Source organism: Temnothorax curvispinosus, unplaced genomic scaffold, assembly GCF_003070985.1.
Source record: "Temnothorax curvispinosus isolate PA1 unplaced genomic scaffold, ASM307098v1 QBEX01009387.1, whole genome shotgun sequence".
Taxonomy (NCBI): domain Eukaryota; kingdom Metazoa; phylum Arthropoda; class Insecta; order Hymenoptera; family Formicidae; genus Temnothorax; species Temnothorax curvispinosus.
This window is the reverse complement of record NW_020219167.1, coordinates 42542-58535: the sequence shown is the minus strand read 5'-3', so window position 1 is coordinate 58535 and position 15994 is coordinate 42542. Positions and strand designations below refer to the sequence as shown.

General features: G+C 36.8%; 1 protein-coding gene across 1 annotated transcript in view; it reads right to left on the bottom strand.

Moving 5' to 3' along the window:
• Positions 1-3799: 3799 nt before the first annotated feature.
• Positions 3800-15994, bottom strand: part of LOC112458941 (AP-1 complex subunit gamma-like) — a 53972-nt gene continuing 41777 nt past the window's right edge. The window contains exon 6 of the mRNA XM_025022782.1: positions 3800-4497. Coding sequence (XP_024878550.1) covers positions 4405-4497 — 93 coding nt within the window. The 3' untranslated portion in view covers positions 3800-4404. The remainder of the gene's footprint in view (positions 4498-15994) is intronic.

Genomic DNA, 15994 nt, shown 5'->3' with positions numbered 1-15994 from the left:
TTAGTTTAAATATCTTCGAAACAGATCTACTTTCAGTGTTTCATGTACAAGATAATTCTAGCAATTTAATCTTTTGAACAGAGAATATTTGTTTCATGATGGTCAACATGATCCAAAACAAATAATAATGATAGGTAGAACAAATGATAGGTAAAAAAGTTGAAAGATAATAAAATCCAATTTTTACACAAACAAATCGATTCCTTTCATTATTATATGTCAATATATGTATCCTCTTCTAAAAAGGGCATGTCGTATTAAAGATAAATAGCGTGCACGTAGCGCGCCTGTAGTGTCTTATTACAATAATACATACTATAATTACAATAATACAGGGCGGCGGTGTGGTCTAGTGGTAGAGCGCCAGACTCGTAATCTGAGGAACCAGGTTCGAGTCCACTAGACCCATGAATCATGGAAGTTTTTTTCCGAAAAAACCGCGTCCCTCCGTGCAAGATGTGGAGAAAACTGGGCTCCGTCTTTCGGAAGAGACGTTAAATCGTTGGTCCAAAGGAGGAAACAGTAAGGTAGTGGATGAAATTGGAGGTTAGGGTTGGGTACGTCCCTTCAAAACGCTCTTTAAGGCCCCTTGGGGTATATAAAGTAAAATTCTTTATCCTTTTACAATAATACATACTATAAAACATGTCGTAAAATATTATCTAATTTTTTGATAATCTTATTTTGATACTTTTATACATAAAGTGATGAAAGAAATCTATGAAAAAATCATACATTAAAAAAGTGCAATTGCGTATTGTAAAAATAATATCATGTAAAAGCGTTATACAAAGTTGGACTCTTTATTATTCTCTTCAATTTTTTCCTCTATCATTTTACTTTTTTTCCAATCGTTAAAGAAATATAATTTCTTGCTTTTCTCCTGTTTAAATGGCTAGAATTATTTTGTATGTTAATATATTATCTACATATTTTTATTCTTACTTCTTTACATTTGCACTTTCTTTATATTTCATTACTTCTTTTTTATTTCCTTCTTTTTTCTTCCTCCTTCTTATATCCATATTCTCTATATTTATGCTAAGAAAAAGTAATTCTAGAAATTCAATATTAAACATATATATATACGAAATATAAAAATACTAATTCAGTAATTAAATTGTTAATTAAAATATTAAAATATATTTGCGGAACTTTTTTGCTTTATATAGATGATATAACTCCTCTCATTCTCTTCTATTATTTGGTTTATTAAACTTTCAGTCTTAAAATAGGTTTACACTGTTTACAGTTATTAAATCATATATTACAAAGCAATATAACACATACATGTATGATAAACTCTCAAATATATGAATAGACAAATATCAAAATAGAAAGAGCGATATCTTAATTAATAAGAAACAAAGATAACACAATGCACTAAACTATTTATCCTCTCTTAAACAAACTCAAGGATACATGTTCATAACTCTTTTCTCTTTCTTCTTTATTGATATTTATTACAATTTTTGCCTAGTTTTTATTAAGATAATGAAAGATCAATAAAATATTTTAATGTTTTTCATTAAGAAGTTTATATTTCATTAATTTAACCATAAAATACGTTTTGTATTTAAAATTTTGCTTTGTGATATTTATTGTGATACTTTTATAAGCTGTATGAATGTTTGTAAAATAATTTTGCGCAGAAATGTATTGTATTACATATTATTATTTTGTAATGTAATAAATATGACAAAGTGCTTCCATTGCGTTTTAGTTTTCTCGCGATATTCATAGGACAAATTAATATCCTTCTATAATCTAAGTCACTAAAAAATGTTATTATTATACAGTTGATGTCCTCTAATCTAGATTTCTCGTTAGATTAGTTCTTCTCTTGCGTTACTCCTACTATTCATATCTGTCACGACCATGTTAGGATCAGAAAACGAAAGAAAAACAGATTGTACAACCAAATGTCTAATTCTGGAATAATTTCTGAATAAAAGAAGTCGGCCGCAAATTATTATTATAACTTGCAATTGTGTTATAGAATTGTGTACGTACGTACGCGCGTGTGTGCGCACACGTACGGTAAATAAATACAGGAATATATATTGTTTGAAATTTATATGATTACATTCATAATGAATCTTATTTCATTGCTTGGCACGAACACGATAACCGGGGCCCCTTGATTTGACTGTGGTTTCTGGTAGTATTTTTTACGCTGAACAAAAAATTATATAGGTCTTATAGGGCTAACTGCTTTAGTTTTCGAGATATGCAGCATTAAAGCTCAAAATTAATATAACTTGGTAAATGTCTAGATTAAGGGCGACCTCACCGGTGTGGGTTGGGCAGGGGGGGCTTCGCCCCCCCCACCCCCTCCCATTGTGTGAGTAAACCTACGAGTGTGGGCGGGGGGGTTTTGCCCCCCGCACCCCCCGTGCATCTGGCGGTGTGGGTTGAGCAGGGGGGGCTTCGCCCCCCCCCGCATCCCCCTATTGTGTGAGTAAACCTACGAGTGTGGGCGGGGGGCTCTGTCCCCCGCACCCCCCCTCCCCGTGCACCTGGCGGTGTGGGTTGAGCAGAGGGGGCTTCGCCCCCCGCACCCCCCCCCCCATTGTGTGAGTAAACCTACAAGTGTGGGGGGGCTCTGCCCCGCGTGCACCTGGCGGTGTGGGTTGGGCAGGGGGGCTTCCCTCCCCCCGCACCCCCCATGGACACTCCCCGCCATGTACATATATATTTATACGATAATATATTATATCTAATAATTTAAAGGTAATTATGAATAAAAAGGAACGTCCTCTCCGATGACCGATGATAACGAATAACGAGCGCGGGCTGAAACCTTTTGAAGGTCACTCAGGAGGGTGACCTTGACAACATACTAAAATATTAAGGTCATCCAAGGTGGTCCCCCCCATCTATACAATTACCCAGTAAAGATTTATATTATATTTATTTTGAGCTTTAATACTGCATATCTCGAAAACTAAAGCAGTTAGCCCTATAAGACCTATATAATTTTTTGTTTAGCGTAAAAAATTCTACCAAAAACCACAGTCAAATCAAGGGGCCCCGGTTATCGTGTTCTCCCCCATTGCTTGATCCATTTATAATTATTTTGACATAATATATGAAAAACTGTCTCCTACCCTACAGAGCTCTTTCTATGCGAGATATTTAGTATATTTTTTGTTTTGGATTTTTTTTTCCTTTGCTCTTCCCGACATCTTGTGAGATTGTGAGAAATGTTGAGAATTGATACGTTGAGAATTCTTGCATGCCATTTCCAAATAAAAATGTATTTGCAAAAAATAACACTTTAGATCACTTCAGCATACTTCGAAAATACTTCGAAGTTAGGTTAGGTTCATATTATTCCTTTCCCTTGACAATTAAGAAACAGCCGTAAAATGAATAATAATATAAAACCATGAAGAATCTTCATGTATGAAACCTATAACCCATTTAAACTATCGCGCTGACCACGTTCAACGTTGCTTGACTAAAGGCCTGTGTCTACGATGCTAGAACTTGGTCCAAGTTCTCGGACCGAGGCAAAGTTACTATATAAAGCCTTTAGGCCTTTAGTAATCGCACGAGAATTTGTAGATTCAACGTAATTTGACCATTGGCAATACGAAACCTGCGCCTGCAAATAGGCCTGCATCGTATCACATTTGTTTTGCGATTATTTAATAACTGTGAAGGGAAAGGGATGCAGCTCGGAGTATTTTTGAATGTGCTGAAGTGATCTGTAGTGTTATTTTAAGCAAATATCTTTTTATTTGGAAATACATACAAGAATTTTCAACGTGTTATTTCTCGCTTCTGACGTCATAATTTCAATATGGCCGCGGTGAGTACCCAGGAGCCTTAAAATAGTTTGTATAGCATTCATAATTATTAATTTGTTCCGATTGTTATAATTGGACTTCTGCATACCTTTAGCATTCTACCAATACACAATATTCATAAACTTAACACCTCTTCTTGTTCTCTCATTACTTCATTATTTCATTACATGAAATCTCTACATCTGTCATTTGGTCACATATTATATGATAATGTCATCGTACAAATTCTGAAACGACATTTTCATTTTGCACAAGTCCTACATATTAAAATAAATTCTGTACACAAAACGCAAAAACACTTGCCACATAGCGGAAAGAAATACAGCAAATATTTCCACATACTGTCTAGCAACTATAAGACTAGAGGTTAAAAGAAAAATTAAAATTAGAGAAATTATTAAGAATATGGAGGTTCAACTGCTGGTATGCTAAATTTAAAGTGTAGAATATCTAACAATTTTATAATTGCTTGTTTATAGTTGAATCGCAGTAATCATAACATTTTTATCATTTTCGATCTACTGAGGGCACACACGACAAATATGAGTGCAGCGTTGCATGTAGCTCACAAAAGAGGGTCAACTAAACTTCATACATAAGGTAATGTATCCACTTCTCCCATTTCTGTAAACGTTTCGTCGTCCATTGTGTAGCTTAACATAAACTTCAAAGATACCGGCTCCTGAAAAGAATCAATTTCCCATAAAAAGAAACATTAGGACACAAATAGCGTTTTCTACTAGAAAAACTAGTGTAACACTGGTGCACACTGACAATAGCCCTGCTCTTTTTAGCTGAACTTCTTGCATGGTTTATATTTCCTCTTTTTCTTTTCACGTAGGAGAAAAAAAGTGAAAAAATGAACTACGCAAGACGTTCAGCTAAGTAGAACAAACCTAATGAGTGAAATTTTATTGTTTCAATATGAAAATCAGTTCACATACACACACACACACACACACACACACACACACACACACACACACACACACACACACACACGCACACACACGCACACGGCACGCGCATGCGCACGCGCACGCATACGCGCGCGTGCGCGCACACACACACACACATATATACACGATATATAATATGAAAATCAGTTCACACATATATATACAGGGTTAGGCAAAAGTATGGAATTAAGTCCTAAATTTTACGAAAACTATGCATTTTCGAGAAAAATGTTTCAGACAAAAGTTGTATGGTTTCAAGTAACGCATTACATAGCAATATTAGTATAATTTTGAAGAGTGTTGTCAAGGTTACGTAAATATATACAGGGTGGACCATTTTAATCCATCCAGTCGAATATCTCGAAAACCAAGCCCGGGAGAGAAAAATGTTTCAGACAAAAGTTGTTTGGTTCGAAGGTGGACATAAGATGGTGTCATTGGTTTGACCATGGATGGTCGTTTAAAGCTCACGTGAACGACACCTTTAATTTCCTAAATGGAAACCTCTATTTTCAATGCATATTCTTGTAGCTAATCTCAATAGCTTTTCAAAACACTATAATAAAGTATTTTTTCGTTAAGAACTTCTGGAATTATAAGGCTTGAAAGTTCTAGTATTTTGACATAAAATACAAAATATCTTGTAAAACATTAAGTTTTCGGTAATGTTACCTTAATACTTTTATGCACAGAATAATGAGACGAATCAATTGGTATAAAAAAAGGCATAGTTCCTTTAAGAAAAAATATGTAATTTGCAACACGCATCTGCACGACGAAAGCGAAGAAGAAGAAGAAGCCAAGGATCCAGACGAGGAAGTTCTTGACGGAGCCATCGTTGAAAATGAAGTTGACGAAGTGGCTGCCGAGAATGCGAAAGCGGAAAGAGATCGAGGAGGAGACGCTAAGAAGGTCGGCCGAAGTCAAGCGGAGCAAAAAGCGGTCTCGCCGAGAGTGTTGCGAGATAGAAACACGATTCAAACGCCATCGAGATATGCGTTGTGTATTGAACACAGCACTCCAACGACATACGAAGAAGCGATGTCGAGTCCGGAAGCAGTTCAATGGGCGGAAGCAATCGAAGAAGAACTCCAGGCACACGAGAAGAATAAGACGTGGGAGATTGTTCCGAGGACTCCTGACGGCAAGACGATCGACTCACGATGGGTCTTCAAGGTCCTACGAGACACAGATGGAAGCGTGCTAAGATATAAAGCTCGCCTGTGTGCTCGAGGCTTCAAGCAGCGAGAAGGGATAGATTACTCGAAGACGTTCTCGCCAGTTGTGAGGTACGACTCGCTTCGAGTTTTGCAATTATCACACAAGAGGACCTTGAGACGGCACAGTTTGATGTTCAAACTGTTTTTCTGCACGGTATTCTGGAAGAGAATATCCGGATGGAGGTTCCCAGTGGACTTCGAACAGACGAGAAAAAAGAGAACCAAAAAAGTGTCGTGTGCTGGTTAATAAAATCGCTTTACGGGTTGAAGCAAGCGCCGCGATGCTGGAACCTTAAGGTTAAAGAGGTGTTAAAACGGTTCAATCTAACAGAAATAGACGCGGATAAATGTATTTTCGTCGGGATGTACGAGAATCAGATAGTCTATCTCGCGTTGTTTGTGGACGACGGAATTGTAACCGCGAAGTCGAGAAAAGTGATCGAAAAGATAATCGAGTTGTTAAGCGAAACGTTCGAAATCACTCTCGGAGATTGTAGCGCGTTCGTCGGGATGCAGATTTGTCGCGATAGAGAATCGAGATCGATGTTTATACATCAGACAGCGTACGCGACAAAGATTCTGGAGCGGTTCGGAATGAGCCAGGCGAAAGGAGTATCTGTACCGGCAGATCCTTATTCTATTTTGTATCCGGTAGAGAAAGACGAAAAGAGGCGGTGGTCAGTTCCGTATCGGGAAGCTGTCGGTTCGTTATTGTTTCTCGCAGTTGTAACGCGTCCCGATATAGCGTATTCGGTGAACACAGTAAGCAAATATTTAAACAAAATCACGACGAGAGTCATTGGCAGGCGGTCAAACGAATCTTGTCGTACTTAGTCAAGACCGTAGATATTGGTATTGAGTTTCGCGCGGACGAGTCAGGAATCGATCTAGTCGGGTACTCGGACGCAGATTTTGCGAGCGATGTTGAAACGCGCAGATCCACGACCGGGTACGCGTTTCTCATAGCAGGCGGAATAGTAACATGGTCGTCTCAGCGACAGAAATTAGTATCACTGAGCACGACCGAGGCGGAATATGTAACAGCGGCTACCGCAGCAAAAGAGGCAGTGTGGCTTCGGAAGCTGCTCTCAGGCATCGGATTTAAGCAAGATAAACCGACAACTTTGTGTATCGACAACCAGAGCGCGATACAACTTATTAGGAACCCGGAGTTCCATAAGAGAACCAAACATATTGATATAAAATATCACTATATTCGGGAACAGGTCGAAAATCGCGAAATAGAAGTAAAGTTCGTACCCACTGAAGTGCAATTAGCTGATATATTTACAAAGGCACTTCCAAGGGATAGGTTTAGTAAGCTGTACACTAGTCTCGGTTTGTATGCAAAACGCTTCGACGGCGGAAGTATTGAGGCAGGTCGTCGCGTTTAGCGCGTAGGCGCACGAGCGTATCTGAATATTGCCGAGCGCGGCAGAGGAGAGGTAGCGAGTCTCGCGATCGCGCATGTTACTTCGAGTCGCTGCACGACGGGAACCGACAGAAGTCGTTTTTGTAACGTATCCACGGTATAACTTTTCAATAAAGGAACGCGAAGTATATTGTACAAGTACGAGTATTTCTCTGCAATCCACCCCATTGATCCATAGCCTCATCAGAAACTACTTATACCCGGGGTGCACCCTGCCCCCACCACTATTCACCCGAGTCTTCCAGGGTAGCGTTTCCAAACGCAATCTAAAAGTAAGAAGGCGAGGGATAAGGAGGAGTGATGAGGGTGCTGGAGAGGCAGATGGAAAAGGAAAGTGCGGTTTGGTTACAGAAAGAGTTTGGGAGGCAAGAGAAGCCGGCGGTTCGGCCGCCGCTCGATCTGTAAAAGGAGAGAGACAGCAATGATGCAAGGAGAGAAGGGAAGAGATGACAGTAGCGAGAGGAGCAGGTTGAGAGAATAGTAAAAGTGCGGAGCGGTGGGAGCTGAATTGAAGTGATCGGCCGCCACAGGGCAGGAGTTGTAAAAGGGAGAAGAGGAGAGTGCGGGAAGAGGCTGATGGCAGAGGATGGCGAGAGAATACAGTGATTGTAGCTGCAGGGGACGGCGAGAAAGAAGAGAGGGATGATGGTGAAGGAAGAGAAAGGTGAAGAGAGACGGAAGGGAAGAGGAAGAAGATAGCAATAGAAGTAGCTGGATGGAGAAGGTGGGGGGATAAAAGGGAAAAAGATGAAGAGCAGGATAGGAGGAGGAGAAGGAGATAGAGAAATGTAGACAAAAGGGAAAGTAGGTCTGAGAGAAGGCGGATAAAGGATTTTAAGGATGAGAGAAAGGACAGGAGAAGAGGGTGCAAGGAGCAGAAGGGGAGGTTAGCAGAGCTGTTTTAAGTTGATTTTTGAGTTTTTGGGTTTCAGGAGGCGAAGGATAGGCGAGAGAAGGGCGGAAGAGAGGAAATGGATAGAAGAAGGAGTAACTGGGTGAAAAAGGGAAAAAGATAGAGAAATAGCAAAAAGCGGGGTGACAGAAGGAGGCGAAGGGCAAGAGAGAGAAGGGCTGAAGAAAGGAGAGGGAGAGAAGGAGTAGCAGAGTGAAATGAAAAAAGGTAGAGAGGCGACAAGGAGCAAGGTAAAAGAGTAGGGAGGAGTGCGTGAGAGAGAGGATAAAAGAAAGAGAGGGAAACGAGGGCGAGGGTGCAAGGGCGGGACGGGTACGAGCGTGTAATGGTCGCAAAGGGCCAGGTCGCAGAAGGTGAGGTATAAGTTTGTAAGAGGTTTGGGTACGTTCCTCACAAAAACGCCTTGTAAATCCTGAGAGGATATACAATAAACTTATCTATCTACTACAAAACATTTTCTACGTATTTTTATAAAATAAAGGAACCTGTACAAACCTTATGCATTTCAAATAAAATAATTTAGGACTCTTGATAACAATAAACAATCGTGATTTGGCCTTGAGAATAACAATGTGGTTATCAGTGCGTAATATCAGAAACCTGATTTATTTTAAATTTTTAAAAAATTACAAACGTTTCGTACGTTTTGGCTCAACATCGAGCCATTCTTATGGATTTTGGCTTCGGTAAAATTGGCTAAAACTACGTAGTTTGTTTATAATTTTTGAAAAGTCACTGAAAAGTCTCCACAAGCATAAAGCTTGAAAATAACTTAGTTTTTCGTTACAGCTATTCAAAATGTTGAATTTTAGAATCATTTGAATGATGTTCTAAATTAGTGTCTTTTAGTTAACTCGAAAGATTCTAGATGATATGCACTTACAATTAGCCGATATATATGTTATAGTATTTGATGTTTATAAATATATTCGTGTTTAGCTTCCTCATAAAGAATGCTGTTTTCGTAAGAAAAAATTTTTTTAGTTACCGCTACCAATGTGTTTAGAATGTTCTAAAACGTCGAAAAATCGCAATTTTAAAAAAATGTCCGTATGTGTGTATGTGTGTGTCAAATTTACCGAAATTTCTATAACTTAAGAACTGATTAACCAAATCTTAAAGAATTATATATGAAATGGGGGTAGAAAAGACTGAATAAAGACTGAAAAGAAGAATTAGAAAAATAGAATTTAAAAAAATGCCAGTATTATAAAATTTTAACTGTTAAAGACTATATATTTCATATATAATTCTTTAAAACAAATTAATAGACGGCGATACGAGTCAAACGCGGCACGTGGTGCGCAAGTAAAGAAATTAATAGTTACAGAAGTAACGAATTAAAATGTATATCTATAATATACATGTACAAATATTCCAACTTAATAATCGGCGCGCAGTTTATTAAGTTAGAATATTTGTATATGTATATTATATACATTTTAATTTATTACTTCTGTAACTATTAATTTCTTTACTTGCGCACCACGTACCGCGCTTGACTCGTATCGTCGTCTATTAATTTGTTGACATTTTCACGAGTTTAATGACATATTTGAATTTACGCAGGCTAAAACATGCGTTTGTTAACTATTATTAACCAGTTATTGCGATAAATATTATCACTTTATCACATGCCTCGATAGTCGAATTGGTACAACGCCCTTCACGGAATGAGGGAGGTTCCAGGTCCGTATTTTGGCTGAGGTAATAAAATGGAAAATGGAAGTTTTAATTGATCCCCGTAGGGTTACAATTCTCATCCATCACTACCCTTCTCCTTTCACTTAACCCTTTGGACCAACGGCTTAACGTCTCTTCCCGAAAGACGGAGCCCAGTTTGTTCCGCACAAGAGCCTTTCTCGCACGGAGGGCGCAGCTTTCGGAAAATATCCTGGCTGAGGTAATATTTTTCGCAATAAATTCTTTATAATTTGTTAAATAATTAAATCGCGTCGATTTAATTCCGGGGAGGGAAGAGTATTAAATTAACCAATCAAAGTCCGCAATGTGATAATAGTTGCTGACATTGCCATCGCTGGATGGGCAGTGTTAACTTTGCCCACATCAAACCGGGCAATGTCCGCTAATAAACTACTTTGCCCAGTTACGTTGTGCAATGCTGACATTGCCCGGGCTATGCCGACACTGCACACCATGCGGACTTTGCCCGTAACATATATATAACAATAAGAGCAAAGAGAAACAGGAGAGAACATTCAGTGTTAACGAAACGGACAGAAATGACTACATATACCAGCTTGAGAAATTAATGCTTAAGATGACTCACAGATGCCAATATTGAACGATTTTAATTACTAGCCAATGAAACGTCCATAATTTTGAGCTGTTGTTGTTATGCCACAAACCTGGTAATGTACCATGATACTCTTATATCACAATTAACACTTATTTACAATTTCTTTTTAGCCTAGTATGGCTAACATACATATCTGCAGACTCTAACAGATGGCTGTGACCCCAAAAGGCACTTTTAACTAAACGTTAAAAAAGTAGAAATGGATGCTACTTCCGTCCACGATTTGGTTATCCTCCACTACCGATACATTTTCTCCTGTTTTTATGTACTCTTTGATATAGGGTGAACCAGTTATAATGTTAATGACAAATATGTAAATACAAATAAAATATGCATTCTATGAAAAAATGGTTTAGACAAACCTTTGAAATCAAAGGGGACACAAAATGGCACTATTAGTTTTATCATAGATGGCGCTACTAGGTCAAACAAAGGTCAACTTCATTATTTTAAATAGAAAACTTTATTTTTTATTGTATTATATTTTTCTACTGATTAAATTGAATAACTTTTGTTTGAAACATTTTGTTATTTGCCTAATACTTTTTGAGATATTCAAGGAAAACTTAGTAACTTTTTCAATATTTAGCATACGATATCTTGATAATTGTTTGTCGGAGGAAAAAGAATGATTTATTAAAATTGCCCTTTTTGACTTGATTTGGTCTGAAGAATATGCTGTTGCAATAGTACTCCAACTTTTTTAAATAGGTACTTGTATACAGGGTATTTCATTTTCAAGTTTACAGTGCTGTATCTCGGAAACCGATGATTTTATTGAAAAATGTTTCAGACAAAAGTTGTATGGTTTGGAGGAGGACACATGATTCCGATGTAAGTCATGTCGTAGATGTCGTTTTTAAGAAATTTTAAAAGTGACTAATTTTTTAAATAAAACTTGATTTTTTTCCTTGAGATAAATATTGTAGATCTCGTCGAGACGTTTTCAAAACACTATAATAAAGCTTATTTTCGTTAAAATTTTCTTGAGATGTTTTAAATGTGGTGATATTTTTTAATATAGAATATGAACTATCTCGTAAAGTATTATGTTTTAATGACTTTACTTTTATACTTCGGTAAATATTTACCTTTACAAACCCTTCCTCAATGACCTCCTTTACATATATTATAGGGGTCACCCTCCTGAGTAATCTTCCCATGGAGTGGGGTGGGATGGATCTCGCTTTTTATGGAAAGTACAATGCTGTCCAGAAAAACAACCATGCAAAGCGAGGTATATCCCACCTCTGCTTATAGAACAAAACGAGGTTCTATCATTGTACGGTTCGGGTTTTCAACTTTCCACGCGAACCGAGGTCCACCCCCACCCACCCCTGCATGTGTACTGTCTATACACACATATCAGCAAATTACTTTTCTTAGTACTGACACAAACTGTTATATTTCTCAGTTTCTTAATAAACAACGAGCGACGGCCAAAACTTTCTGAAGATTACTTAGGAGAGTGCTATTTACAATATATGTGAAGGAGAAGGTCATTGAGGGGGGAGTTTTCGTAAGGATAATTATGGATAAATATTTATCCATAGTTTTATACATAGAATGATGAAAGAAATCGATTATTGTAAAAAAAAAGCAGAAAAAATTATTTTAAAAAATTTGGTTGCATTTTGTACACATTTAATTTTGCAAAATTGCAAATGTAAAAATTAATAAACAGAATAATAAATTTCTTTCGCCAGTATATAGAATAACAATTAAAGTAATTTAAATCGACCGTGACTGGCAATATATAACGTCTTTTCGATATGAACATTGAAAAACTGTGAGCCAACTTGGTTTGTCGGATTCACACAGCACTTTTTCGGATAATCCGAAAATAAATATGGATCCGGAAATGTTAAAAAGTTATAGCTAATAAACTTCGAAAAATCACGTTTTCTTTGATGATTTTTAAAAATCACTTTAAAACCCTTTATTTTTATTTAAAAATAACTATTAAAAAAGTAACAAAATAAATCCGATAGATAATTAAATAATAAACTAATTTATACTAATTTCATTTAATTCTGATAAGGCGTTCAAAAGAAAATAAGTTCAAAACAACAAAAAAGCAGAAACTTGACAAACTTGTGTAGATACCAAAAATGCATTAATGAACATAATTTTGAACGTATTTGATAATTTAATTAAAAATTATTTTTTTTTTACTTTTAATAAAATTATTGTTCTTCTGAATGGTGCTTTGTATTATCCTTTTTGCTTCCTCATAAAGGAAGCTTTGTTTTCATAAACTTCATATATGGACCTTTGATCGCATATAAAACTAGATCTAATCAACCAAATGTTAATGAATTATATATGAAATAGGGGTAGAAAAGACCGAAGAAAAAATTGTTTTTTTTTAGTTTTCGATGCCAATGTGTTCCTTATATTCTAAAACGTCAAAATATCGCATTAAAAAAATGTCGGTATGTGTGTATGTATGTATGTATGTGCCTTTACCGAAATTTTTATAACTCCAGAAATAATCAACCAAATCTTAACGAATTATATATGAAATAGGGGTAGAAAAAACTGAAGAATATAATAGAATTAATAAAAATTGCTAATAATAATCCATCCTCAGTCCTATTACTCGTGTCCGAGCGTGGTGACTTCTCTTCATATACATGTGTTGCGCACGTGGATTATACACATTGTATATGGAACCTACAGTTTAACGCCGATTTCGAACGGCACGCCGATTTCGAACGGCAATTTTTTAGAGAAGTTTTCGTGGCAAGACATACTCTCGGTGGTTTGCCATTGCCTGCCGAGAGGAGAACGAGCGAATAAAATTTTCTAGCTCTACCGGGAATCGAACCCGGGACCTTTGGCTTAATAGACCAGTGCGCTGTCTACTAGGCCACGCTCGTCACGCTAATAATAAAGGGGTTACCGATTTCTGTTTAAAAAAACAGCCAAACTTATCAAAATTTCTATAACTCAAGAACTGATTAACTAAATTTTAAAGAATTATATATGAAATAGGGGTAGAAAAAACTGAAGAATATAATAGAATTAATAAAAATTGCTAATAATGAAGGGGTTACCGATTTTTATTTAAAAAAATCTATATGATTGCCCTAATTTCCGCAAATTTTGAGATATCAAGCTTAATTTTTTTTTATGGATAGAGTATCATTAAAGGTAGGTTGGTGTGGAATTTGGCAATGATCGGTGAAGGGGTTACCGATTTTTGCCTAAAAAGTGTACAAGTTATGTAATCTTATACATAGAACGTATCATTAACCCTAGAGAGTCTTTATGAATTTTTTCATACGTGAAAGGCCAAGCGGGGTAATAAATTACCCCAAACTTGTACCGCGTGTATAATGTTTCTATTTGTTGTTAGACAACTTTGTAATAGATAATTTTGTTTGTTCTTTAATAGGGAAGACGATAGTAGTCATCAGTTTGTGGTAGTAAAAAAAAACAGTAAAACGAAAAACAAAACAAAGAACCAAAAATTTGGCTGAAATGACTTTTTTTTTTTATAAAAAATGCTGTAGTTTTTCATAAAATTCACCGATTTTAAAAATTCCAACGGATTTTGAAAGACGAATAGACAACCTTCAAGGGCATGTAAGCGACTTTTTCGTTTCTTAAAAAAAACATATTTCTTTGAACGTCTGAAGTAGAGGAAATGACGAAAAACTGTCGGATGGGAAAAATCGCAAGAAATGGAAAGTAAAACAGATTCTGTCAATTATAATTTATTTGAAAGGTAGTCAAAAGTTATAAAAGTATATGGAAACAGTAAAATTAACTCCACAAAAACTTTACAAAGTTTTAATCAGTCGCTGTGCAAGAACAGCAAAAATAATTGACCGAATCTGAAAGAATTATATATGAAACAGGGGTAGAATTTTCCGGGGAGTGCTATAAAATGTATAATTTTTCGTTACCGATTTTCACAAAAAATCTGAAATATACTTTACTGTGGTAAATGTCAAACGTAAACGGCCAAAGGGGGTAATACGTAACCCCAAACGATTTTCTTTTTCGGTCACAGCTGCTGCACGGATCTAACGCACTCGCTGAATGACGGAGGTCGACTGCCGGATGACTAAACTGAATTATGGTTAGGGTCTCGGTATGAAAACTAACCTTCCTAAGGCAGGGGCGCAATTTGAATTTCGCGTGGGGTAACGTATTACCCCAGAAAAACTCTCTAGAGTTAAAGGAAGGTTGTTTTGAATTTCGCGAAGATTGGTGAAAGGGTTATCGATTTTTGCCTAAAAAATTTATAGGGTAGACCGAGGCGAATCGGATTACTAATTAGCACGATAAAATAGCTCGTTTGAAAAAAAAAACACTAACGAAAATTGTCTTAAAACTTATATTGATCCGATTCGCCTCGGTCTACCCTAACTTATTTGATGGATAGAGTATCATTAAAGGAAGATTGTTAGTGAATTTGGCGAGGATCGGTGAAGGGATGACCGATTTCTGCTTAAAAAGTGTATAAGATGTACATGTAATTTTATATAGAGTATTATTAAAAGAAGGTTGTTTTGAATTTTGTGAGAATCGGTGAGAGGGTTACCGATTTCTGCTTAAAAAATGTGTAAGTAAAAAAAAAAAAGATAAAGAATTTTACTTTATATACCCCAAGAGGCCTTAAAGGGCGTTTTGAAGGGACGTACCCAACCCTAACCTCCAATTCATCCTACTACCTTACTGTTTCCTACTTTCCTACTTTGGACCAACGGTTTAACGTCTCTTCCGAAAGACGGAGCCCAGTTTTCTCCGCATCTGCACGGAGGGGCGCGGTTTTTTCGGAAAAAAACTTTTCCATGATTCATGGCTCTAGTGGACTCGAACCTGGTTCCTCAGATTATGAGTATGGCGCTCTACCACTAGACCACACCGCCGCCACAAAAAATGTGTAAGTATCTTTAATGATTCTCTATCCATAAAAAAAGTGTGCAAGTAGAAACTTGCACATTGCTTCCTCATAGTTTTTAAATGTGCAAATAGAAACTTTGTTTAAAATGTAAGCAAAAAACGAGGAGAGATCATATATCGGGGGTGTTTACGATAACTAATCGGATCGCTGATCGGACTGAGCAGTGGCACTCAACCGCTAGACTTCTAAATTTCCCCAGACTAATCCGGATCAGTGATCCCTGTCTCACAGCAGCACAGCACTGATCCCGCATGGTGGAAGAAAGTTGACGGAGAAATTATAATTTTATTGAAAGGTAATTCCAGGTAATCCTTTTTATTTGTCATAAATAATTGTACGAAACATAAAATAAAGTTAGTAATAGTAATTTTAAATGTATTTATTTTAATATTTTTGGTCTAAACATTGGATTCCTTT